A 27,693-nucleotide genomic window follows, 5' to 3' on the forward strand; every position below is an offset into this window, starting at 1 on the left:
CTCGATTCCAGGACCCTGGGATCATGACCTGAGCTGAAGGCAGAGGCTTTAACCCACTGAGCCACCCAAGCGCCCCCAGAGCCATTTTTATAATTAACTTGCTTTTTTCTGTCAAAGTTACATGTTCCAGAACTGGAAGCGTAGAGTCAAGGTAGCTGCTCTAAACCTTTGTTATCCCTCTATCTGGGGGAAACTGGATGGAGGAGAGCTTGTCATTACTTTCAGAGCTAAAACTGGGAGGGGCGTGTCACATTATCGCCGCTCCCACCCCCATGGGCCAGAATTTAGTCAGAGTCGTATTAGATTCTTTGGGAGTCATACTCCCTTGCCTGGGAGTTACACCACTAAACGGAAGAGAGAATTTTCCATATAGAGAATCATTTAATCCTCTTCTCAGTCTTTGAGGTCTCAGTGAGAGAGCACCGTCTGTGGGAGTTAATAAAGATATAAATAATTTATTTAATAATAATAAAGCTATGACGACACTTCACTGTATTGCAAAACACTACCCACAGAAAGCGCGCTAAGCCTAAGTGGGCGGTCCGATGACTTTTCACAAAGTGAGAGCACGTAGCAATATCGCTGATCAAGAAATTGAACACTGTCAATACCTCAGACAGCCCGGCTGAGAGCGTCAAAACCCTGTGGAGGAGGAGCCAAGGGCGGTTGAAGGTGAGTTACCCGAAAAACGGGGTGTGGCTAGGCGAAAAGGCGGGCCTGGCGTAGTTTAGAGCCCAGTTCCGGAGGCCGGGAAGGGGCGGAGCCTGGCGGTGTTACGCATATGGGGCGGGGCTTACGAGCCGGCGTCCCGGCTAGAGCGAAGGGGCGTGGCCAGATCGGACGGTGAGGCGAAGTTAAACGAAGGCGGGACTTCGAGGCCAGACCGGGCGGGGCTTAGCGATCTCAAAGACGGCCTGGGTTGCGAGGGAGGAATCACGCAAAAAGGCTCGCCAGGCGTAGCGAGGGGAGGAGGCTTTGGGAGGTTCTCTGCACGCACCGGGCAGGGTCTCGTGCCGTCGTTGCGGGAGCTACGGTGAGGGGGCGGGGCTTTGCGCCGTCTGGGCGGGCGCTGCGGCTAGGGGCGGGGCTTCGCGCCGTCTGGGCGGGCGCTACGGCGAGGGGCGGGCACAGCGTGCGCGCTCCAAAATGGCGGCGGCCGGTGCGGCCGGTCAGGTGGCGAACGTCTTCCCGTTCCGCGATGCCCGCGCCGCGCCAGACCCTGTGCTGGAGGCCGGCCCGGGTGCTCTCGGCCCACTGCCGGTGCCACTTGTGCTGGACAACGGGTCGTTCCAGGCCCGCGCCGGCTGGGCATGCCCCGGACCGGACCCGGGCCCCGAGCCGCGCCTGCAGTTCCGCTCCGTGTGCGCCCGCGGGCGGGGCGGGGCTCGGGGCGGGGCGGGCCCGCAGGTGGGCAACGCGCTGGGCAGCCTGGAGCCGCTGCGCTGGATGCTGCGCTCACCCTTCGACCGCAACGTACCGGTCAACCTGGAGCTGCAGGAGCTGCTGCTGGACTACAGCTTCCAGCACCTGGGTGTCTCCTCACAGGTGAAGCGGTGGGGGGATGTGGGTTGGGCTTGAGGGGAGGGGTGAGGTCGCAGCTCCCCGCACTCCGCTTTGGGAGAGGACGTCGTCACTATGGTAGTTCTCATTGTCATTTAGTCATTCAGCCAGCCAGTCGAATAAATCTTAAGCGCCCAACGTGTGTAAGCTCTGGGCTAGGCTCTTGGGAGTACAGCAGTGAACAATAAACAATGCTCCTTCTCTCTTGCCGCGTACATTTGGGTGCTCGTTTGTTGTCAGATTCATTTATTAACTAAACTGTATTGAGCACCTTCTTTGTGCCAGGCACTTTTCTAGACTACGTCCGTGAGTGTAACAAAATTTCCTGTGCTGTAGATCTAGAAAGGAAAGACATTCTAGTATGAAAAGGCAGACTAATAAGCAGTAGAATTTAGTAGTAGATTCTAAGGCATGGTAGGAGAGGAGAGGATTGCATTTTTTCAGATGGTCAGGGTAGAGCAGGACTCAGGGAGAGGTTCCAGCAAGGATTGAAAGAGGTGTTTGAGGGAGTAAGCCATGTGAATGTGAGTGAATAGTATTCCAGAGGGCACAGCCAGTGAAAAGGCCCTGAGGCAGGAGTGTGCCTTAATCCTAAGAGCAGCCCGAATGAGGGGAGAGTAGTAATTGGAGGAGGAAGTCAGAGAGGTGATGGAGCAAATCCCATTTGGCTTTTAATTTTGTGAAAGAGGAACGATTAGCAAAGGAAGGACATGACTTCTGTTCCAAAAGGATCACTATAGCTGCTATGAAGATTGGACTGGCATGGGTTATAGGGTAGAACCAGAAGACCAGTAAGGTGGCTCTTGTAATAACCCAAGTGAGAGGTGGTAGTGACTTAGGTGAAGGAGACCAGGGAGGGGGATCTGGTAGAAGCAAATAGATTCTGGAGGTAAAGTGAAGATGGAGCCAACATGATTTGCTGACAGTTTGGATGGGGCTTGACTTAATAACCTTAAATTGACCCTACTTTCATATTTCCTAAAACAGCTTCCAGTAAAGATGAGATGAGTGTTTTATAGTTGTTTCTGGTCAGGTTTTTGATTGGAGACCAAAAGTAAGTTCAGTCTTTACAGTAGGACTTTGGTTTCTTTTATGCTTTAAAAAGAGTATTCTTTTGTTACTTTGTTCTCCCTTTTCTTTCAAAGTAGGGCTGTGTTGATCATCCCATAGTTTTGACAGAAGCTGTGTGCAACCCACTGTATTCTCGACAAATGATGTCTGAGCTTCTTTTTGAGTGCTATGGGATTCCTAAGGTTGCGTATGGAATCGACAGCCTCTTCAGCTTCTACCACAATAAGCCAAAGAACTTGATGTCCAGTGGGCTCATCATTTCCTCTGGATACCAGTGTACACATATTTTGCCCATCTTAGAAGGGAGGTAAGTAGCACTGACAGCATTTGAGTGCTGTTTTGAGAAGCATTCAGGAAACATTTATTGGGTGCCTGCTTGAAAGCTGAAATGGAAAGAACAGGTATTGAACTGTGAACTGGCCTCCGGACTTGGTTCAATTGAGTCAATTCACCTTCCATCCTTTGTGACCTCCTGGAGGGAGTTGCAGTAGATGGTCTTTGAGGTCCAAATCCATAATTCTAGAATTTTTCCTATTTTGGATTATGGCCAAAATAGCTAACATAGAGTGGGTGCTCCATAAAATGTTTTGAATAAATTATTTGAATAATTTAGGGGCACCTGAGTGGCTCAGTTGGTTAAGCGTCTGCCGTCGGCTCAGGTCATGATCTCAGGGTCCTGGGATCGAGCCCTGCACCGGGCTCCCTGCTCAACAAGGAGTCTCTTCTTCCTCTGCATCTCCCACTCACTCATGCTCACTCTCTCAAATAAATAAATCTTTAAAAAAAATTATTTGAATAATTTAAATAATCTTTGTGTTCTGGAGTCACTTTTTTATTAAGAGGTTATTTTTTTGTTTAAAGCACTTTAATCATGATTGTTTAGACCTTTTTTTTCAGATACAGTGCCTGGCACATAATAGAGGTACTTATTAAGTATTTCCAAGATGGATAAAAGGTTAGAGTAGTTTCTGTCATTTTTTTTTTTTTAAGGTTTTATTTATTTATTTGACAGAGATCACAAGTAGGCAGAGAGGCAGGCAGAGAGAGAGGAGGAAGCAGGCTCCCTGCTGAGCAGAGATTCCAGGACCCTGGGATCATGACCTGAGCCAAAAGCAGAGAGGTTCAACCCACTGGGACACCCAGGTGCACCAATTTCTGTCATTTTTAAACCTTTTTTTTTTTTAGATTTTATTTATTTGACAAAGAGAGAGCAGGGGGAAGGGGAGAGAGAGAATCAGGCTCCCCACTGAGCAGGGAGTCTGATGCAGAGTTCAGTCCCAGGATCCTGGGATTGTGACCCCGGCTGAGGGCAGACGCTTAACTGACTGAGCCATCCAGGTGCCTCTAAACATGTTTTCATTTAATAGTTGGACTTTTATTATCTGAGAAGAGACTTGGCCAGTATTGTACTCTCCTGAGATAATTTCTTATTGCATAAAGAGGGCATGTAAGTAGGGAGTGGAGCCTTGGTTTTGGAATCCAGTGCCTGGGTTTGCAACCCTATTGAGGATGAGGTTATTTGCCCTCTTCACTTAGCTTCTTAACATGTAAAATGGGGGAAGAACTGATTTTTCGGGGCTACCCTGAGCATGAAATGAGATAATGTTGGTGATGGCATTTTGTGAGCCATGAAAGAGTCTGAATGTTTAAGTTAAAATAATTGTTGAATTCATTGAGACTGAAGGTGGTCATTTCTCTTAAAGTTTCTACAGAAATTTATGAAGATAATACTTTTTTTTTTAAGATTTTATTTATTTATTTGACACTGAGAGAGATCACAAGTAGGCAGAGAGGCAGGCAGAGAGGGGGGGGGGAGCAGGCTTCCCGCTGAGCAGAGAGCCCGATGTGGGACTCCATCCTGGGACCCCGAGACCATGACCTGAACCGAAGGCAGCGGCTTAACCCACTGAGCCAGCCAGGCGCCTGATAATACTTCTTTTATACATTACTGAATACTCCTGGTATATGGAATTTTATATTTTATGTAAACAGAATATGTGGAAATTAAAAATAACATTGTTAGTTTTATAGCATATTGAGATAAAAGTATTTTACCTGAAAGCTAAGAAATGAGCACAGTGGAGCCTAGCCTGTTCTGTACTGGCATCTGCTGGTAAGCTGTGGTATCACAGCAGCATGTCCGTGCAGCAAGATCCTCGTGCTCCGCTCCTCTCAATTTCTCACACTAAGAATGTCATCATTCTGGTTCTCTTCCCCTTCACATCATGTGAAAGGAACCTGGTCCTTTTAGGAGATCACAGTAAAGCAGTGTGTGCTTGCTTACTTAATGTGGATACATCAGTAGAGGCGGACTATCTAGGGGAGGGGTTCTCCAACTCCAGCCTGTGCTACGTTTACCTGGGAAGCTCGTTAAAATGTGTATTCCCAGGACTACCCCAAAGGAAATGAGTCCTGAGAATTTGGCATGTTTAACATTTCCCCCAGCTAATTCTACAAGGACCACAGTTAGGAGAAATGCCTGACAGGTGACATAAGAGTCTGAATTCGGAGTACACAATCTTCCCATTGAACCTTGTTTCCTTCTGAGACTCTTTCCGAAAGTTAGATGCCAGTGTGTCTGTGTGTAGACTAGGATTTCCTGCATTGTCTAAGAGGACCCTTTTATTGTCCCTTCATCTGTAGAGTTTTCTATTCCCTCAGTGGGTCTTTTTCTTCTTTGTTCATCTGGATTGTTATCCTTCCCCCAAACTCCCCACAAAATGTTTCCTGTTCTTTCTTCCACGTTGCCACAATGTCAGTGCTGTTTTCCATTCCTTGATTGTAGGTTAGATGCTAAAAACTGCAAACGCATCAATCTGGGAGGAAGCCAAGCAGCTGGCTACCTCCAGCGCCTCCTCCAGCTGAAGTATCCTGGGCACCTGGCAGCCATCACTCTGAGCCGCATGGAGGAGATCCTGCACGAGCACAGCTACGTTGCTGAAGATTATGTGGAAGGTAACGAAGAGGGCATTTGCCTGTGGCTTGTAGATACTGTACATGGAGAGTGTGGCTTAAATTGTTCCCATGGTGACTCTTCTGCCTTATAGTATCCCCTCTTTTCGGATTTGCTTAAACTATTCAGTAAACTGATAACTATGTATGTGGGTTATTTTTCAAAAGGGCTTTGGCTATTTAAAAAAAAAAAATTTTTTTTTTAAGATTTTATTTATTTATTTGACAGACAGAGATCACAAGCAGGCAGAGAGGCAGGCAGAGAGAGAGGAGGAAGCAGGCTCCCCCCTGAGCAGAGAGCCTGATGCAGGGTGAGATCATGACCTGAGCTGAAGGCAGAGGCTTTAACCCACTGAGCCACCCAGGTGCCCTGGGCTTTGGCTATTTTACTTCCTTTGCCTTTCCATATAGATGTTAGGATTAACTTGTTCATATCTACAAAAATGTTCTGTCGGGATTTTGATTGAAAGTATATGAAATCTGTGGATTAGATTGGATATGAAGCAACATTTTAATTAAAAATCCAAAAACAATATAAGTCAGGATCTAATATTAAATCTAGACTGGGGAGAAGTGACATTTTGTACTATATGGAATCTTCTAATCCATGAATGTAGTAGGTCTTTCCATTTACTTAGGTCTTTATTGATTTCTTTCTTCAGCATTTTGTAGTTTTTGACATATTAATCCTGTACATGTTCTGTTCGATTTATGCCTCCGCCTTTCTTTGCTTGTTTCATTTCAGTTTCCACTTGCTCATTGTTCATGTATAGAAATGCAGTTAATTTTTATGTGGTGACCTTATATCCTTTGCCCTTGCTAAATTTATTTTAGTTTTTTGTAGATTCCTTGGGAATTTTTTTTTTAAGGTTTTATTTATTTATTTGACAGAAATCACAAGTAGGCGGAGAGGCAGGCAGAGAGAGAGAGAGAGAGAGAGAGCAGGAAGCAGGCTCCCCGCTGAGCAGAGAGCCCGATGCGGGGCTCAATCCCAGAACTCTGGGATCATGACCTGAACCGAAGGCAGAGGCTTTAACCCGCTGAGCCACCCAGGCGCCCCTCCTTGGGAATTTTTTATAGACGTATCATCTGTGAATTGGGACAGTTTTATTTCTGCCTTCCCAATCTGTTTGCTTTTTTTTTTTTTTCTCCTTTTTTCTTGCCTTATTTTACTGGCTGGGACTTGCAGTACAGTGTTGAATAGAGTGGTGATAGTGGGCATCCTGTCTTGTGCCCAGAGCCTGTTTTTGAGGTGGTGGAGGACATAGTCTTTCACTATTAAGTATATGATGTTAATGAGAAGTGTTTTTGCAGATGTCCTTTATCAAGCTGTGGAAATTCCCTTCCGTTCCTAGTTTTACTAAGTATTTTTATCATGAATGGATTTAGAATTTTGTGAAATGCATTTTCTACACCAATTGATAGGATCCTATGGTGTTTCTGCTTTGGACTATTCATAGGGAAGATTATAATGGTTGATTTTGGGTGTTGAACTAGCCTTGATTGGTTGGGTGATAGACCCCAGTTGCTCAGATATATTATTCTTTTTATATGTTGCTTTATTTGAGTTGGTAATATTTTATGGGGTTTTATGTCTATAGTTTTCTTATGTGATCTTTGTCTGATCTTGGTATCATGGTGATGCTGGTCTTGTTAAATTAGCTGAAAAGTGTTCCCTCTTCTTCTTTTTAAAAATTTTTTAATTGATTTTGGTGGGGAAAAGGCAGCAGGAGAGAGAATCTTAAGGAGGCTTCATGCTCAAGCTCTTGAGCCTGACACGACCCTGAGATCATGATATGAGTCGAAACCAAGAGTCAGATGCTTAACTGACTGTGCCACCCAGGCATCTCCCCCACGCCGCCACTTTTTCTATTTTCTGAAGAAGATTGTGTAGGTAATTGATTTTTTTTTCCTGTAAATGTTTGATAGAATTCTCTAGTGGAACTATTTGAGCCTGAGGATTTCTTTTTCTGAAGACTTAACTATGGATTCAGTTTAATAGATATAGGACTATTTAGGTAATCTCATTGATGTCTTTTTATTATTTCCTTCCTTCTACTTGCTTTAGGTTTAGTTTGCTCTCTTCTAGATTCTTAAGATAGAAGTTCAGATTATCATGAGATCATTCTTCCTTGTAATATAAACATTTAATGCTGCAAATTTCTCCTTCAGCATTGCCTTTTCTACATTCGATAGATTTTGATATGTTTTCATTTTTATTGAATTCACATCTTTTCTAATTTCCCTCAAGATTTCTTTTTATGAACCATTGATTATTTAGAAATGTGTTGTTTTATTGGGGCTACATCAAAATAAAAATCTGCACAGTGAAGGAAACAGTCAACAAAACTAGATGACAACCTGTGGAATGGGAGAAAGTATTTGTAAATGACACATTCAATGAAGGGTTAGTATCCAAAATATATAAAGAACTTACACAAATCAACACCCAAAAAACAAATAAACAAATTAAAAATGGGCAGAAGGCATGAGGAAGCATTTCTCCAAAGAAGACATACAGATGGTCAAGAGACACGTGAAAAGATGCATCACCATCTTTTCACCATCACCATCAAGGAAATGCAGATCAGAACCACAAGGAGGGGCACCTGGGTGGCTCAGTGGGTTGAACCTCTGCCTTCAGCTCAGGTCATGATCTCGGGGTCTTGCGATCAAGCCCCACATTGGGCTCTGCTCAGTGGGGAGCCTGCTTCCCCCCTCTTTGCTTATATGTCATCTGTCTCTCTTTGTTAAATAAATCAATAAAATATTAAAAAAAACAAACCTCAAGGAGATACCATCTCATGTTTCTCAGAATGGCTAAAATAAAAAACACAGGAAACAAGTGTTGGCTAGGATATGGAGAAAAAGGAACCCTCCTACACTGTTGGTGGGAATGCATACTGGTACAGCCACCCTGCAAAACAGCATGGAGGTTCCTCAGAAAGTGAATAGAACCACCAGTGATTCAGGAATCACACTACTAGGTATTTATCTCAAGAACACAAAAAAACTAATTCAAAGGGATATGTGTTCCCTATGTTTTTAGCAGCCTTATTTACAATAGCCAAATTATAGAAGCAGCCCAAGTGTCCACTGATAGATGAATGGATAAAGAAGATGTGTGTGTGTGTGTGTGTGTGTGTGTGTGTACACACACACATAGATACACACACAATAGAATATTATCAGCCATAAAAATGAATGAAATCATGTCATCTGCAATGACATGCATTCACTTATGCTAAGTGAAATAAGGGAAAGATAAATCATGTTATTTCATTCATATGTAGAATTTAAGAAACAAAACTAGATGAACAAAGGGGAAAAAAAAGGAGGCAAACCAAGAAACAGACTCTTAACTATCAAGAACAAATGGATAGTTACCAGAGGGCAGGAAGGTGGGGGGATGGGTGAAATAGGTGATGGGGATTAAGGAGCACACTTGCATGAGCACTGGGTGTTGTATAGAACTGTCGAATCACTATATTGTACACCTGAAACTAACGCTATTATGTTAACTATACTAGAATTAAAATAAAAAATTTAATTAAAAAAAAATCACCTTCAAGTTTTAAGGGTTAAATCCAACTTGATATTTTAATAAATAGTTGATGTGGAAAGCTAAAAGGCAAAATAAATAAGGTGTTTTATTTTTTTAAAGAGTCCATGCATTTATTTGAGAGAGACAGCAAGTTCAGACAAACAGGGGGGATGCAGAAGGAGAGGGAGAAACAGACTCCCAGCTGAGCAGGCGGTCCCATGTAGGACTTGATCCCAGTACCTAGGGATCATGAATCATGACCTAAACCGAAGGCAAATGCCCAACCAACTGAGCCACCCAGCTGCCCTTAGAAAGGTGTTGTTTTTTAGCCAAGTATTTGGAGATACTTGTGTTGTATTTCTGTGATTTATTTATATTTTAATTTCATTATGTCGTATCAGTGGAACTTGTGAAGGTTTATTTTATGACTGTGGCGTGGTCTCCTTTGGCAAATGTTCCATTTATCCTTGAAAAGAACATGGACTCTGCTGTTGAGTGGAATATTCTGTGATGTTTAGGTTCACTGGTTGATGGTGATGGTCAGTTCTTCTATGTCCCTGTTCCTTTTCCATGCTATAGCTCTCAGTAAAGAGTTTTGAAATCTCAAGGAGTAATTGTAAATTTTTTATTTCTCCTTTCATATCTGTCAGTTTTTGCTTTTAAGTATCTAAAACACTTTTGTTAGGTAATTTAATATTTAGAATTCTTAGGTTATCTTGATGAGTTGACCTTTTATCATTATACAGTATCATTATATAGTATCATTATACAGTATCCCTTTTTATCCTTTGTACTTTTCTTGGCTTTGATGTCTACTTGGATATTAATACAGCCACTTCATCTTTATTTTGCTGAGTGCTTGCATGGAATGGTCTTTCCATCTTTTTAATCTACTTATATCATTATATTCAGAATGAGTTTCTTAATAGTTGGTTTTTTTTTTTTTTTTTTTTTTAACCCATCGTATCAGATTTTATCTTTTAACTAGTCTGGTAAGGCCATTTAAAATTAACTATTCATATGTTGGATTTAGTTCTTTTGGGGTTATTTGAATATTTAAAAATTTTGTTTTGGTATTGGTATTTTAATTTACCTATTGTGTTTTTACTGTATCTCTCTGTGTAATTTTTTAGTGGTTGCCCTGAGATGTTTATCATCATTATTATTATTATTATTATTTTATTTGACAGAGGAAATCACAAGTATGCAGAAGTAGGCAGAGAGGCAAGAAGAGAGAGAGGAAGAAGCAGGCTCCCTGCTGAGCAGAGAGCCTGATGAGGGGCTCCATCCCAGGACCCTGAGATCATGACCTGACCTGAAGGCAGAAGCTTAACCCACTGAGCCACCCAGGCACTGCTGCCCTGAGATTATAATCAGTAGACTTTTCGTACTGACTTTATTTTTATTTATTTATTTATTTTAAAAGATTATTTATTTATTTATCTAATGGAGAACGAGATCACAAGTAGGCAGAGAGCTAGGCAGAGAGAGGGGGGAAGCAGGCTCCTTGCTGAGCAGAGAGCCCAATGTGGGGCTTGATCCCAGGACCCTGAGATCATGACCTGAGCTGAAGACAGAAGCTTAACCCACTGAGCCACCCAGGGGTCCTTCTCACTGTTTTTAGAATCTCTTGTTTATTACTTCGAGTGGCATGTGGCAGTGTTAGCACCCCAGAGGCTCCTTTCTCCTTTATGCTGGGTTGTTTTATGTATCACATGTACAAATGTTGGAAACCCAACAGCCATTTTAATGGTTTTTCACTTTGAATTGTCAAACATATTTTAAAGAACTGAAGAGGAGGTTAGTCGATCACATTGAATGAGATTTTCATCTTTTCTATTGCTAATATCTTTCCTGATGTTCTTAGTTTCCTTCTGCTATCGTGGCTGTTGGGCGAACTTTACATCCCAGTTCTTTGAGAACAGATCTGTGGGCATTATGTCCAGGTGGCACAGCTGCATTTTGTCGACGGGGTGCAGTCAGAGATTGGGTGGCCCGGGCTTTCTCCACCTTACCTGCGTCTGGAACCCTGGTATTGATTTTCTAATTTCTGTGCTAATAGTGTTTCCATTCCGTAACTTCCAAAATTATTTCTTTGAAGAACTGCAGAAATGGCGGTGCCCTGATTATTATGAAAACAACGTCCACAAGATGCAGCTCCCGTTTTCCAACAAGCTCCTCGGCAGCACTCTGAGCTCGGAGGAGAAGCAGGAAAGGCGGCAGCAGCAGCTGCGGCGTTTGCAGGAGCTCAACGCCCGCCGGCGGGAGGAGAAGCTGCAGCTGGACCAGGAGCGGCTGGACAGACTGCTTTACGTGCAGGTACGTGCGTGTCCCGGCAGGGGGCTCCAGTCCTTGCATGAGGCAGTCCCAGAAAGGTGTCTTCCTAGATCTTCTTCCTCCACCAGGAAATGCGGTGACTCTCTGATTCCCCCTTGGGTCAAGAAGGAGCTGAGGGTGCTCAGTGTGGAGCTCCTCCGCACAGGGGACCCAGACCGTGCACTGAGCAGCAGGTGTCTCTGAGAGAGTTGTGGCCTTTGGCTTCACTGATTTATTTGGCCTTATCATCTCCTTTGTTTTATAACTTTTTAATTGAAGTGTAGCACACATGCTATAAAGTGCACCGATCTCAAGTGTGTAGCTCAGTGGATTTTCACAACATGGAACACCCCGTGTGTCTGCCATCCAGAGCACTCCCAGCATACCAGAAACCTCCCATGTGTCCCCTCTTAGCCAGTAACTTTCCCATGTCTCCCCTCAAAAGGTAATGACTGACACCTGTCACCGTAGATTAGTTTTGCCTACTCAGGTGGTGCTGAGGCTGCTATAGTGCAGCCTAGAGACAGCTGGGGAGGAGGGCAGCATGTGAATTTGGGGTGGGAGGTGAGATTTTGTGGAGGGGAAGGCTAGGGGAGTTCTGGGAGCCGCCTCCTGCTGTAGTGTTTCCGTGTGGCTTCCAAGCCACTTCTCTTTCCTTACCGTTGATGATTGCCCTGTCGTCTTTGAAGATGAATTGCGACTGCTCTGGTTTCAGGAACTTCTAGAGGACGGCCAGATGGATCAGTTTCACAAAGCTCTGGTGGAACTGAACATGGACTCCCCAGAAGAGCTGCAGTCCTACATCCAGAAGCTTAGCTCGGCGGTGGAGCAGGCGAAGCAGAAGATCCTCCAGTCAGAAGTCACCCTCGAGGTGGATGTGGTGGACAGCAAGCCAGAGGTGCCAAGGGGCTTTGGGAGGAGGGTCCCACAGGGTCATTTAGCCTGAGGGTGGGAGGGGTGCCTGGAGAAGGCTGACATCAGAGATGTGACCACACTTGGGAAGGCAGTGCAGTGAGTGCCGTCCATGTGCACGTGGACAGGGAGGAGATGGCACCGACTTCAGGGCCATCCCGAGGGCTTTTATCCTGTAGACTTCTGGCCCCCCTTGGGATGGGGAACTGTGCATGTAAAGTAGAAAGAACAGTCCCACACCTGCGATGTGCTGCCATCTTGAATCTGAACATTCTCGAGACTTCGATGGTTATTTGGGGTCAGTCACACACTCCCTTCTACTTTTTCCTGATATTTTCTTAAATATATTGTGGTTGATGTTTCGCTTACTTCTTTTCCATCTTGATGTCCCCTAAGGACAAGGATCATGCTTTGTGATAGTTGATGGATTTTTTTACAGCAACTAGGAGACGAGCTTAATATAATATCTGTGGGTTGATTTAAGATCAGCCTTTTAGGACTAAAAGTAACTGTTGGATAAGCTGTTTGGTGTTCTCTGTCTTTCCTTCTCACTTCCCTGCCAGTGGCCTGTTAATAAGTGCGGATGTGGAGTAAAGGCAGGTGGCAGGGCCGTGTTAGGGCCCCAGGCGATGCACTCCTTCACACTGGGCTCTGCATACCCGTACTCACGAGTTGGGTCGCCTGGCTTTAGAACTGAAAGAAAGTGTTAACAAGCGTGTGCGTGGTTCCTGAATCTGTCCGCTCTGGAGTTCTAAGATGAAGGACTTGTTCATTGTCTTGTGACACTTCTGGGCTGGGATTAACCAGTTTGGCTAGGTGGCTTGTTGTTTTTCAATTGACTTTCTTTAAATTCTAAAACCTGTACTTTTAGAAAGAGGCAGTCCCATGGAAAAACCCAGTTTGGTGCTGGGCGTGGCACGGCTGCTTGCCACTGACTTCAGAAGAGCCCTAGGCTCAGCAGGAGGTGTGTTCTTGCCCCGGGCTCGCAGCTGGAGCCTCACTCACACCCTTGGCACTGTCATCGTCCATCTCCAGCTCTCCCACCGCTGAGACTCCCGGAGGCCAGCAGCCGGCAGGTCATACATGTCAGAGCAGACCCGAGTCAAGCTTCCTGGACGGCTGATGTGGGGGCGAGGGACCTTGACTGCTTTCTTACTCTTGTGTGCCACCCCAGGTCAGCCTCACAGAGCTCGTGTGCCTGGCCTCGCTCGCCTCTCCCAGTTTCCCGCTTGTGCGTCGGCTCTCAGCTGTTTTCTGGGATCCAGACCCATGTTGCCTTTATTGTCTATTCATCCATGTTCAGTTCTCGTTGTGCTTAACACACTGGGCGGACATTAGCATCTTTATGCCAGATATGTGCCGCTAAGCCACGGGCAGGCGAGGGATTTCAGATTTAAAAAGAAAAGCCCAAAGGACTGTAAAATGTGATTTCCGAGCAGCTGAGGAGCTAGTTTTCCCTTTGTTCGCTTTTCTGCATTTGTTACAGGCTGTGATTTAGCTACTCCTTCATACATATAGCAGGTAATTATTAAATCCCTGCTTCATTCTGTGATCTAGGAATGTATTCTCTCTGGGCTTGGAGAGGTTTGGAAATGTTGGACTTTCAGTATTTTTTCTATATACAGTGAATTGGATGAGTTGATCTGTCCCCAAAGCGTTGAGGGTCAGTCAGCATTGACTGAGGGTGATTGTTATTGATCAGGGTTACAGTAATTTTCTTGGGATAAATGTGACCACAACACTAGCCGGCTAGTTCTGCCTTTCCAAAAGTATTTATAGTGTTTTCCAGCAGTGTAGTTCATTTAGAATGGAGAGAATTGATTTATGTGGATCAAAGTTCATATTGAAATGCCGTCCAAGTGGTAATGGCTAAATTGGATTAATCCGGCAAAATTTTTATCTTACAGTGTTTTCAAAAATCCATTTTTCCCCCCACAGACTAGGCCGTTCCAGTCCTTGCTATTCTGTAAGTATTGTGGTGAGGATGTTGTAAAGGAATAGGCTTTGTCAGCATTCCTAAGGAAGTACTTAGACTAGAGGATGGTAGCCTTCCGTCACTGTAAGCATAGCAGTGGCCAGCGGGGGTGGGGTGGGGGCACAGTTTTAGAGCATCATCGCTTGTTGGAGAACACAATGAGCCTAACGTAGAAAGTTCTCTTGCCTGATTAGCCAAGATCAGAGCTGGCCTCTGCTTGTTCTTTTTTGTTGTTGTTGTTGTTTTTTAAGATTTTATTTATTTATTTGACAGAACGAGCAAGGGAGTGGCAGAGGGAGAAGTAGGAGAAGCAGACTCCCCACTAGGCAGGGAGCCCAATATGGAGCTCGATCCCAAGACCCTGGGATCATGACCTGAGCCGAAGGCAGATGTTTAACCGCCTGAGCCCCGCAGGCGCCCCGGCCTCTGCTTGTTCTTAGGCCGCTCAGTCAAGATTGTTCCAGGGAACCATGCTGCATCTTCTCTGATGTGCTTTGGCAAACTAACATTCTGTTCAGTTCCAAAAGAATGCCTGTTTGTTTTCCTGAACGCCACACAGTGCATGTGGAGACTCTGGCAAACCGTAGAGGGAGAGAAGCCAGCTGGTAGAGGACTCTCTTCTCTATAGGATCGCTATAGCCCATTGTCGGCTTTGAAGGTCTTAGCTTCATTTCTCTGAATCCTACGAATTAGGATAAGTAAAATATCTTTCTGTCTTTTTTTTTTTTTTTAAGATTTTATTCATTTGACAGATAGAGATCACAAGTAGGCGGAGAGGCAGGCAGAGAGAGAGGAGTAAGTAGGCTCCCTGCTGAGCAGAGAGCCCAACTCGGGGCTCGATCCCAGGACCCTGAGATCATGACCTGAGCCGAAGGCAGAGGCTTTAACCCACTGAGCCACCCAGGCGCCCCTCTTTTTGTCATTTTTAGTGGCGCTTAGAAGTTATGTTTAAGGGGGCATGCTTCTGAGTACAGCTAGGTGAAGGTGCGTGATGCTGGTTTTGCTGTAGCTGAAGAAGCCTGTTGAAACTCAAGCATTTTACAATCCTGTATTCCAGGGAAATTGGAGGGTGTGTCCCAGGGCTCAGCACTCAGTGGTAGGCGTGGTATGCTAGGGACTAGCATGCCATTAAGGTACATTTCCTGCGCTCCTTGGTACCTAACAAAATAAGGCTATCGAATCCTACATAGGTGCTAATGAAGCTTGTCTGGTGGGATGGTAGATGTGTGTGGGAATTTAGGTGAAGTTTTGAGAAAGGATTGGGATATGTGAGTTGGGCCCTGAAGGGTGATATGATTTCAGTAGATAGCAAGCAAGCAGGGATGGACATTATGGATGGAGATGTTTAGATGCAAAGCAGCACGCGTGCAGGGATTACCGTATGTTCGGTGTGCGGTACAGGGGGTGGGACAGGGCAGGGAGGCAGGGCCAGCCTACGGAGGTCTTTGTCAGTCCGCCTGGCTATTGGCCTACAGACAGCACCTTCAAAGGCTCTCTGGCAAGGAAAGAATCCAAGGAGACGTGAAATTAGGAAAAGAGCTGGTGGCAGTTAGGATGATGGGTTTAGGGAGGGGTGAGGCTGGGCGTGGCAAGGCGGGGTAGAGATGTGTGGCAGCAATCTGGGGGAGAGCTGATGGAGGGGGTGGGGGAGGAGCCAGGGGGATGGGGTGGAGGAGACGCTTCAGAGGGGGCAGCCAAGGATTTGAGTGCCATTTAAGGGCAGTGGTGACAGGAGTGGCAGTGGCTGTTAATAGAACGTGTGACATGTGCCAGACCCTGAGCTGAGCATTTCTGCAAGCGTCACCTCGATGAGTTTTCACAGTTCTGTAAGTACGATGTTTCCATTGGGCAGATAAGGAAACTGAGGTTTAGGAGAGTGAAAAAATTTGCCCTGGGTTGCACAGCTAGAGGTAGTGCTGAGGATCAGACCCAAGTGACCCAATTACAGGTTCACTGTGGTCCCGCTGAGGTCCCACGGAGGTGCTCCTGAAAGGCCGAGGCTGGAGGAGTGCCTTTGGTTTGAGCACCTTATCTTCAAAGTCTCTGTGGGACTTCAGGTGGAATTTACCAGGACCCGGCTATGGAAGGAGCTACAATCACATGGGAAGTGAGAAAAGAAAGATGATTGGGGAGGCCGGTGCTTAGGGGTCCAGGGGCCGAGGGAGAGGAGAGATGAGAAAGCAGCAGGGTTGATGGGAGTGTTCTAAGAGCAGGGGTGGCAGGCTTAGCCTCGGATGGGCGATGGCACAGGAACGTGGAAGGACAGGAGGATAGGTAAAGAGGTGGGATGCAGGAGAGATAGAAGCACCTGAGACGAGCTGCTGAGAACTGTCGGTGGTGACCAGAAGGGGGCTGAGAAGTGCTGGGAGGGGTTGCAGACACCTGCTCTAGGGCATGCACAGGGGAGCAGAAGAGGACCACAGGCCCACCAGCGGCAGCTGGGACTTTCTCCACTCTTGCTCATGCCCATGAGAAGCCTAGTTCACTTACCCATTGCCATGTGGAAAAGCACCCCAAACTTAGCATAAAACAATGGTCTTTCTATTGGTGCTCATGAATTTGACGGGTCAGGAATTCAGACAGAGCGTGGCAGGGATCTCTGCTCTGTGCTGCCCGGGGCCTCAGCTGGCAAGACTTGGACATCTGAGGACTGGGAGCCCTGGAGGGCTTTTCACTTTGCTGGCTCCTGGGCTGGGATGACTCAAAGGCCAGGCCTAGTGAGATGGTGGACCCGAGCACCCACACGTGGCCTGTCCATGTGCCATGGGCTTCTCAGCATGGCAACTGGTTTCCAGGAAAGGGCTCCCAAGGGAGAGGAGCCAGAGAGCCAATGTTTCAAGAGGTCAAGGTGAAGGGAGCTGTGTGGCCTTGTATGACCTCATGTTGGAAGTCTCATGGCACTGCATGTACGGATACTCTATCGGCTGGAGTTTCACAGGTCTCTGCTAAGATTCAAGGGAGGAACTAAACCCTACCTCTTTCAGGGGGAGTGCCAAAGTCCCCTTGAGAAAGAGCACGTTGGATGGAAGATATCATTGTGACTGTTTTTGAAAAATACAGTCTACCCCAGAGCAGAAGTAGAAAGAGCATTGGGTGGTGCCCTTTAGGATTTGAGAGTGGCTGTTGGAGCCGCAGAGTGGGTAGAGTAGAGGTGGAGGGTGGCAGTTGTGATTGGGCTTCTGGGTGGGTAGAGGAAGGTTATGTGCACAAGGGAGGTCAGAGAGGTCAGAGCACTGGAGGTTGGGATGAGGATGAGTAAGATGAGGATTTGGGGAGTAGAGCAGAAGGTAGGCGAGAACCCCGTAGAGCCCAAGGCTTGCCTTTACTCGTTACTATTTGGGGGAAGGACCCACAAGTTTTGCCTATAGTTATTTTAAATACACAGGTGACATTCTAATGCCACCAGCCTGATATTATAAAAATTACTTACGGGGCCAAGATGAATGCCTGGTTAGAAGAAAAGTTCGGTTCTCACCCCACCACTGCCCTAGGGGTGCGCCCTACTCACAGAGGAGGAAGTGGGCTCACACTGTGCCACTGTGACCCTCTGGTTGCCATTCAGCACTGGACTGATGTGACCCTAAAGCCTCGCCTCTTTCTGTAACACCGCACCGCTCCTGGTTGCTTGTTGTCCTAGAGGACAAGCCACCAAATGAGACTGAGTTTTCATAATCTGTTTCTGATCCTCTCTTGGAACCCTGGAGCCAAGAACAGGCATAGGCTCTTCGAAGGGTGGGGCTTCTTTCTGGGAGATGAGAATCTTCCAGATTAGAGACCACAGACCTCCTGGGAGGCACTCCTTCCCAAGTGCTCTGCGGCCCCTGCCAGGGCAGAGAAGCCTCTTTCTTTGAGAGCAGGGTCCATGGATTCTTGCCTCCCAACCCACCTCCTTTTGTCCTTAAATTACCTGTGCCCCAAACAGCCCCTCTCTTCCTGCTCTCTAGTCTCAGATGAAGGAGTGTTCCTCGTCATTTCCAGGGTTTACTCTCTCCTTAAATACAGTAGAATCCTCTTTATTGAACAGAATTTAGGATACATTGTCCCCCATTCTTTTTTTTTTTTTTTAAGATTTTTATATTTATTTATATGACAGGGAGAGAGAGCAAGAGAGGGAACACAAGCATGGGGAGTGGGAGAGGGAGAAGCCGGCTTCCCCACTGAGCAGGGAGGCTGATGTGGGGCCCAGTCCCAGGACCCCGGGATCATGACCTGAGCCAAAGGCAGATGCTTAACTACTGAGCCACCCAGGCACCCCCAATTTCCCCCATTCTATAAGCCATATATGCGTATGACTGTTGTGGTGTGTGTGTGCTGGAGGAGTGTTGAAGGGCATTGCCGAGTTTAAGAATGAGTTTGAAGGCCATCTGGGTAGCTCAGTCGGTTGATCTCAGGATCCTGAGATTGAACCCTGTCGGGCTCCACAATGAATGTGGAGCTTGCCCGGGATTCTTTCTGTCTTCCTCTCCCTCTGCCCCTCCCCACTCATGTGCACTCTCTTTCTCTTTCTCTAAAAATTAAAAAAAAAAAAACTTTTAAAAAAGGGAGGTTGAGTGCTAATTTACATTGGCAATATATTATGTTCTAGAGAATTGTATTTAAGTGCTCTGAATTATATGGGTAATTTATATATGTCACAGACTCCAAGGATAAGGCCAGACTCAGAGGATACATACTCTAGGCAGGGACCTCCCCTCGGGCATGCCAGGTGGATAGATAGTCCTGAGTCAGCTTGGGTCCTCCCAAGACACTGTCTCCTAAGACAGTCCTTTCTGCGACAGCTGTCACTGCTAGAGCGTTCTTGCATAGAATTTCTTCCTGTAACTTCTCCCCCTTGAGTCCAGAAGGTAGAACTCTGCCTTTCACATGGCAGAACGATAGATGGCTAGAGGTATCACCTAGAACCACACCATCCCCTGCCCAAATTCTTTCATCCAGGTCAAAATTACAGTATACCCTAAGCCCTCTACTGGAAGTGATGTCAGCATGTGTAGGCTCCACCCAGGTTGGCTGTGGCTGAAGAGGAAAGCACCACAGTCCCAAAGCCCTCTGCCACCTCAGCAGCTCTCAGTCATGTCTCCCCCACAGTGGACTGGCCGATAAGGGACTACTTATTAAAGCCCATCAGTGTTGGCACTTGAATCGATTAAACGTTAAGAGATTTATTTGATTTTGCTGGTGGCTGGGCCACTCTGTAGGATACCAGCTCTTGCTCTGTCTCCCCCAGAGTTGGCATGTGTGGTCTTACACCTAACACAGGCAGCAGGTGGCTGTTGCCCCCCCCCACCCCCGCCCTGGGCCCACCAGAGGGCTCCAGGGAGAAGGTGGGAGTTGAGGTTTACGTGCCAAGGGGGACTGGAGCAAAAAGCCCTTGTCGGGCTTTTTAGGCTTTTAATCCTTGTGTTCACATGTCTTTTTCTTCTTTTTAATAGTTCAGAAAATTTTTTATAGTTTTTATATAAACTTCTAGGACATGGATTGAAGCACCAGTTCTTATTCATGACTGTGAGCTGTTAGAGTGAAGGCCTCCTGAAGTTACAGGTGCTGTTTTGTTCTGCTTCTTCTGTTCTTAGACCCCTGACCTGGAGCAACTTGAACCGTCTCTGGAAGATGTGGAAAGCATCAATGATTTTGAACCCTTGTTTTCAGAGGAAACCCCAGAAGTGGAGAAGCCAGTGACCACTGTCCAGGTCAGGCCGCTGGAGCCCACACCAAGCTTCTGCTTTGAAACTGTTGGCATAGATGACCAGTCTCTGGCCTAGTCTGCTTCTTCAGGAATACTTTTGCAAAAAAAAAAAAAAAAAAAATATTCCAGCTGTATTTTCTAGAAAGGTGGGGGGCTAGGGTACTAATACTAAAACATCTGAAGTCAGGGCTTTTTCTATTAATGGAGTGGGGTTCCAGCACTAAAATTGTGAACCTGTGGGGAACAATCTGCCTTGGTAGACATATTTAGGCAAGTAATTGAGGACTTTAGACCTGAAACCTAGCTTTACTGGTTTCATTTAAATTTAAACATGGTAATTGTGCTTAATCCTCCTTTGGGCCTGCGTTTCTGTCCCGGCAAATGGCAGCCAGACAGACTGTGCTGAGTCTGGGGCTCACTTGGGAGAGTGCTTTCCCAGCTGTGCGGGGCCCAGGCTGCTGAGCTGGGTGCTGGCGGGAGGCTTGGTCTGGCCGCGCTGGGCCTTCCTGCTGCTGCTCTTCCCCAGCTGTCTTACCCTGCAACACGGGGACCATTTCCTGATGCAAAGTTGAAGGTATCTGTAATACAGAGGTGGGAGAAAGACAGGAAATGGGATTCTCCTATCAGGAGAGTTGGGGAGAGGTTATTCTAGAAGGAATGAAGGATAGAATCTCTGTTGGCACAAGAAATACAGTTTGAGGGAACTGGCAACTGGAATGTTTGTCACTGTGGCCTAAAAATATCTTCTAAACCTTGGGTTTTTAAAGCCCGTGTTTAACTTGGCAGCCTACCATCAGCTGTTTGTCGGGACAGAAAGAATTCGAGCTCCAGAAATTATCTTCCAGCCGTCCCTCATAGGGGAGGAGCAGGCTGGGATAGCGGAGACCCTTCAGTACATCCTGGACAGGTGAGGCTGAGCCTTCTGTTCCTTTGGATTTTCCAGAACCGTTTCCTCAGATTTTGCAATGAATGGTAGATGAGATGGTCGGTTATTTGAAAATCTGCCCCACACCCTCCTTTTCATTGACTTGCTGCGCTCAGATGGTATTCTTTAGCTCTCCCCAACCCTGGCACATCACGGAGGCTCTGTAATTTTCTTTTCTTTTTTAAAAGATTTTATTTATTTGAGAGAGAGAGAGCACACGCATGTGCACACAGGCTGGGGGCGGGGGAGGGTAGAGGAAGAAGCAGACTCCCTAGTGAGCAAGGAGCCCGATGCGGGACTTGGTCCGAGGACTCCAGGATCATGATCTGAGCCAAAGGCAGACGTTTAACTGACTGAGCCACCCAGGCGCACTGTAATTTTTTTCTAAAAATGTAAATGCTCAGTTGATTTGAGGTTCTTTAAGAAATGCTTTGATGTTTAAGCAGCACAACAAGATATGCATGGTGGCTTTTGTATAAACCTTGACATTATTGAAGTCTGGTGATATTTAAATATCCTAAAAGTGTGCAGAGCTTATAAAAGTTTCTTTTCTCCTTGCAGACATTTTATTTAAGAGTTTGCACTTCCATAAACTGCTCCTCCCCCATCCCATTTATACAGGCCTTTTCCTGCGGTGGGAGTTTTTGCAATTCAAGCTGGACAAGTGGGGAGCATGATTTGTAGTGCTCTGGCTGCTCTCGGTTGAAACAGGATGAAAACTGGCACCTAGCAAGGAAGAAAAGCTATTGTGGCCAGTGTTTGAGTGGCTTTAAGCTTTGTTTTAATGGGAAAGTACTCAAACATGTATAAGATAAAGCTGTTATTTAAGAAAAAAAAGGAAAAGAAAAGCACACAGCTGGAAAAATGGGCCGGCAAAAGGGAGGCAGGACTTTTTGGGGTGATGGAAATGTTCTGTTTCTCGATTGTGGTGCTGGACCTCATCAAAAGGTTTGGAAATCAGTCCTCCATAAAGTCAGTTTTTTTTTTTTTTTTTTTTCAAAGTGTGCTAAGAGATACAAGACTTCTAATCCTGCTAAGGCAATGAATCCTATGAAGTTATAAGTGAAAAATGGAAGGTTGTTGTTGTTTTTTTTTTTTTAAGATTAGTTTATTTATTTTAGAGGAAGAGAGAGGAAGAAACAATCTCAGGCAGGCTCCATGCCTAGTATGGAGCCCAACATGGGGCTCGGCCTCATGACCCTGAGGTCATGACCTGAGTTGGAATCAAGAGTTGGATGCTTGGCTGATTAAGCCACCCAGGTATCCCTGGAAATGTTTTTTTAAAGACACTCTGTGCAGATGTTTTCTGTTCTGTGCCAAAACCTTAGGTTGGTTGGTTGGTTTTTTTTTATTTAATATTTTATTTATTTATTTGAGAGAGAGACAGAGCATGAGTGAGGAGAAGGTCAGAAGGAGAAGCAGACTCCCCGTGGAGCTGGGAGCCTGGTGCAGGACTCCAGGATCATGACCTGAGCTGAAGGCAGTCGCTTAACCAACTGAGCCACCCAGGCGCCCAAAAAACCTTAGGTGTCTATATCGGCATTCTCCTCTGATTCTATGTTTGTAGGACTATGCCAAAAGGAATCTTCTCTGTCCTAGGTACTCCAAGGACATTCAGGACCTGCTTGTTCAGAACGTTTTCCTCACTGGTGGAAACATGATGTACCCTGGGATGAAAGGTAGAATCGAGAAGGAGCTGTTGGAGATGAGGCCCTTCCAGTCTGCTTTTAAGGTACTGCTTGTTCACGTAACCAGCTGTTGTGTAAAGAGCATTAAGTATTTGTTTTCTGACTATAGAAGTCATAAATACAGCATAGAGGAGGGCAATTACTTTCTGTTCCAACATCCAGAAATAGCCACTGTAAACATTTCTGGGGCTTTTCTTCTGGTCTTTGATGCATGTTGAATTTTTAAAGCAGAATGGGAGTCATGTTTTATGTATTTCTGTTGTTTTTTTTTTAACTGATAAAAGACACAAATCTAGTAAAATTCAGGGACTACAAGGAGTACACGCTGAGAGTATACTGTCATTCTCTTCACCCACCCCTCATTCTAAGGGCGAAGCTTCTCTTGCACAGATTCTCTGTATGTGAGTGTAACCTGCCTTGTAACCTGCATTTCTTAACCCGCCATGAGTGTTTTCCCATGTCATTGTCTTTCAAAACATTTTTTTCTTCTGTATGTTATGGGTGCCTCATAGTGTGCCTGCTGAATCCCCGATCTCTAAGAAATGTGGTCTCAGCCCCCCTCGCAGATGCCGAGATGTCCTAGACCCAGCCTCTAGCTGTAAGGAACTTGCTACCTAAGGGGCAGCAGCCAATTAAATAGGCCATGATAGCCCAGAATGTGATGGGCATCCAGGCAGGGGCACCTGTCCATCTCGGAGTTTAGGAAGGTCTCCATGGAACTGAGTCTTCCTAGAACAAGGAGGTGTGTGCCATCTAGACACTGTGGGGTGGGATGGGGTAGGATGGAGGGAGCATTGCAGAGAGGGTTTAGCTTGAGCAAAGGCCCAGGGGCCAGAAGCCTGCTGAGGGAGTGAGCTGCTGTTGAGTGTGGCTGGAGCATAGAGTTGCTACAGAGGAGTGGAGGGGGTTGTGGTGGAGAGATAAGCAGGCCCCACACATCCTGCTGAGAGGCTGACCTTGGTCCCCTGTGCTGCATGATGTATTTCACACCCACGGCTTCGTCTCTGGGCTCTGGTCCTTACTTCACCACCACCATTATAGGATTTTGCCAAGCCTTCGTTTTGTCAGTGGTACAGAGGGGTATTCAGTACTGTGCTGGCTCACTGTGCTGGTGCAGGTCAAGTGCTCAGCATAGGGCCTGCATAGAATGAACACTTATACATTAGCTGTTGTATGGGGGGAGGGTTCCTGGGACCACCCCGGGTTCCATGATTTCACAGGACTCATGTATATACAATATAATCACATATCGTACTCACTTGTAATCTTACTCATGGCTACAGTTTGAAAGGAAGCAAAGCAAATTGAGTACAGATTAAAATTGCATGGTGTGACGTCCAGGGGAAAGCAGATACAAGCACCCAGAGTCCTCACCCAGCAGAGTCACACAGGACAAATTTAATTCTCCCAGCAGTGGGCTGTGACAGTACATGTGAAATGTCACCAACCAGGGAAGCTCATTAGAGACTCAGTGTTGAGGGTTTCTATTGGGAGCCGATCATGTAGGCATCCCCTGCCCGCGCACAGACCCAAATTCCAGACTCCCGGAAGGAAGCAGGTGTTCAGCATAAGCTGCATGATTTATGCAGACGTCAGGAGCAGTGATCTGCTTTTGCCAGTCGGTGGTAGAGGCTTGCCGGAAGTCCAGGTTGGCAGGTGCCAGCCAAGGACAGCCTTAAAAGCCGTCAGTCCTGTGGGTTAACTCTTTCTTGCACAGCTGTTCTTTTAGGCCCCCCGGGACCGTGAAGGAGTCTAATCATGGGAATCATTTCATTCAGTTTGAATATTAGGAAGCTGTTTGACTGTCATGGAAAATGGCGTATCAGGAGAAATACCGGAAGCAGGAGGCCAGTTAGGAAGCTCCCAGGCTTTAGGATTGAGTCCTCACTCTACCAGTGTGCAGTATCTCCTGTGATCTGACCTTGAATTACTCCAGCATAACTCTCATCACTTCCCCTTCCACCCTATACTTTGTTCCCCAATATGCCATGTTTTCTCACCTCAGGGCATTTGCACCTGCTAGTTCTTCTTGTCTGGAATACCCTTTCCAGCTTGATACACATGTTTCCCTTGGCTGGCTTAGATGTCACATCTGCCAGAAGCCTTCCCTCTCCTTACCTGTATTCCTTACTGGACCCACCTCCATTAGCGAAGGATGGACTGTCGTGTGAATTGTCGTGCCCTAGGTCTTGGCTCAGTGTCACTGGTTGACTATGCAGAAAGTAAGCCGAAGACATTGGGAGAGGGCAGGAGGGAGTTCGTGTGCCAAAGCTTAAGAGAGTGAAGTTGTGAGAACTGAGTAATAGGCTGGATTGGGGAGAAAAGTGTGGGACCCAAAACAATTCCCAGGTCCTAGGTTGGGCAGTTGGTGGGACAAATACAACATTCCCTGGACTAGGAATTGGGAGAGGAAGAGCCGAGGGTGCCGAATGAGTTCCACTTTGGGGGGGTGGGTTGAGTTGGGTTTCCAGTGGGATGTCCGGAAAGCAGTGACTTATAGGCTGCCACTGAGCGCTCCAGAGAAAGGCAGATGGGGGGACTCGAATCCTCTAGCGTAATGGTGGTGTTAGTGGGCACCTCCAAAAGGATAGGTGATGTCCATGATTATGCCTTACATAACATCAGCATTTAAGGGCCTTGGGAGGCGGGGTGTGCCCATGAAGGAGACTGAGAAAGAGGTGGTGGTTGGGAGAGGCAGGAGGAGGGCGAGACTGGGCAGAGTGGAGGGGTGGGTGACTGTACAGAAGGGGTGCGCGGGTGCACGCTGGCGGGCTTGACTTGTGATGACACATCGTATCATTGGATGTTTAAGATCTGTTTCTTGACCATCACAAAAGCCTGTCCTGTGAATTATTTTGTGACCATTAGCTGTAGGAATGCTGCCAGATTCCTCTTCCCAGCTCTCTTTTAGCTGGTTTGGCCTCATGGTACAGCCTCAGCCTCCGTCCCTTCGGCCGTTGCCTCTCCTTTTCAGCTGCAGATGTGATAAGTGCATGTCCGGCCAGAATTAACCTGATACTCAGCATTTAGGTTATGTATTCAGCAGTTCAGACGTGAACGATTTAAGACCCTGAGATGTGTACATGTACATACTTTCCTTAAGTTTCTGTTGGTTTATTTAAACAGCAGAGCGTTTTAATATTCAATTATAGTAGTATTTTAAAAGTGAAATGAAGAATAAACTCAATATAAGTCCAAAAAATCCCAGCAAAACATTTAAAAACATTACTGAAATCTCAGACAATTTAACCAAGCCAAAATGAGGATAGAAAAAAAAATCAGAACACTGTGGTTCAGCCACTGTGAGTTAAATATATACATTTGGTTCATTTTCTTCTCTTGTGTTTGATTTTAGCAAGAAAAAAAAAAAAGATTTTGATAGCTTGTTTTGTGACCTGTGCTTTTCTTTTTCTTTTCTTTTCTTTCTTCTTCTTTTTTTTTTTTTTTTCAAATTACTATTTCTCTGTGTGAGGAGGTTCATGTCCAGCCTCCTTCTGTGTGTGTGTGGTGTCCCATTGTAGTCCGTGTATCTTACTGCTTTTTCAGTGTGAATGATGCTAGCTCCTGTTCATTGAATACTTAGTCTGAGTATCCCACTGCCTTACCCTCATTCTCCCTGGCTCCAGAGCCAGAGCTTAAGGGCTCTTGTCCCAATTTATTGACAGCTCCCTTCTTACAAGTCCCTTCCACGTCAGCCCCATCAGTCGGTCTCCCGCGGTCCGTGCAGGTGTCTCTGCTTCATCTGCCTCTCTCTCTGCTTGCTGACTCTACTTTACACCACCTGCCCATTTCTTCAGGAAACCCCTGCTCTAGCCTGGAGCTCCTGAGGTTGGGGAAGGGAGAGGGGAGGGGCCTGGGAAGGCAGGTGGTGACTCTGGGAAACAGGAAGCGTGGTTTGAGCTACAGAGGATGTTCCCCGCTCCGGTCAGGTCAGCTGAGGTGAGGGGCTCCCACGGGGCTGCTGACCATGGCCTTGCTCTGACAATAAGCAAAGGAAACAGCCCTGGCAGCATCCTGGACAATGCCCCAGGCCCTCCTCTCTGCTCCCTGCTCCTGAGGCTCATTGGTCACCATGGCCAGACCCACCTCATGTCAGCCCCTGCTTCTCTCTGCTCACAGAGTGGGCTTCGGGGCGGGAAGGCCTTTCCTCTAGGAGGAGCGCCCACTCCACTTCCTCTCTCCAGCTAACTGCTTGTGGTCCACAGCGTTGGCCCTGTAGTGGCAGGTCTGGTGTTCGGAAAGTGACTGGCAGCCATTGGTGCTGTGAAGTTGAGTCCGGCGTGCTCGGCATTCTGCGTGTTGCCCTGTGGAGTCTGCGGCATCCCAGCTCAGAGGGACTTGGAGGGTGCAGTTACTCACCAGGGCCCTCCCGTGGGTGTATTTCTGGGGATACCATGCAGGGGGCTGCGGCGGGGCCGGCTGAGCACTCACTCCTGGAGCCCCGGGTGGGGAGACGGCCCTCTGCTGAGTGCTCTTTCTGTTTCAGGTTCGGCTTGCTTCCAACCCCGTGCTAGACGCCTGGTATGGCGCTCGGGACTGGGCCTTGGACCACCTGGACGATGACGAAGTCTGGATCACCAGGAAAGAGTATGAAGAGAAGGGGGGAGAGTACCTCAAGGAACACTGTGCGTCCAACATCTATGTCCCCATCCGCCTGCCCAAGCAGGCCTCACGCTTCTCAGACACACAGGCCCCTGGCAAAGGCTCCGCGGCCAGTGGGGGCAGTGCTGGCGAGCAGGCATAGCTGGCACCCCCAGGATCTGGGGCCATAGTGGCCAGTGTGGAGGATGGTGGCTGTACTAGCTGGGTCTTCCCTGAGCCTGCTGGCAGCGCTGGGCCGCGAGATGGATTTCTCCTGGGGAGAATAGTAAGGGACCCTGGAAGTTACCCTCCTGAACTGCATTCACCTGGGGGCTCCTGCCGTGAAGAGACTTTCTGGTCTTTGCTGAACCAAGGATGAGCTGTGGCCTCAGCTTCCCGCAGCAGTAAATGAAGACGGAATGGAGGACAGGGCTGTACAGGATGTAAAAAGTTTATTTCTTCATTTAAAAAATCCTTCAAAATTTA

The 27,693-nt window shown here is 46.7% G+C and overlaps 1 protein-coding gene across 1 annotated transcript; it reads left to right on the forward strand.

Annotated features, from left to right (window-relative positions):
• The first annotated feature begins 1,102 nt into the window (after window positions 1-1,102).
• ACTR5 (actin related protein 5) lies at window positions 1,103-27,693 on the forward strand. Its single transcript, XM_082746603.1, has 9 exons — window positions 1,103-1,545; window positions 2,709-2,938; window positions 5,417-5,586; window positions 11,229-11,446; window positions 12,159-12,341; window positions 19,901-20,017; window positions 20,781-20,920; window positions 22,538-22,670; window positions 27,113-27,693. The coding sequence occupies exons 1-9, from the start codon at window positions 1,147-1,149 to the stop codon at window positions 27,368-27,370; spliced, it is 1,848 nt and encodes a 615-aa protein (XP_082602729.1). The 5' UTR covers window positions 1,103-1,146; the 3' UTR covers window positions 27,371-27,693.

The sequence above is a fragment of the Mustela nivalis genome (assembly GCF_964662115.1).
Source record: "Mustela nivalis genome assembly, chromosome: 8".
Taxonomy (NCBI): domain Eukaryota; kingdom Metazoa; phylum Chordata; class Mammalia; order Carnivora; family Mustelidae; genus Mustela; species Mustela nivalis.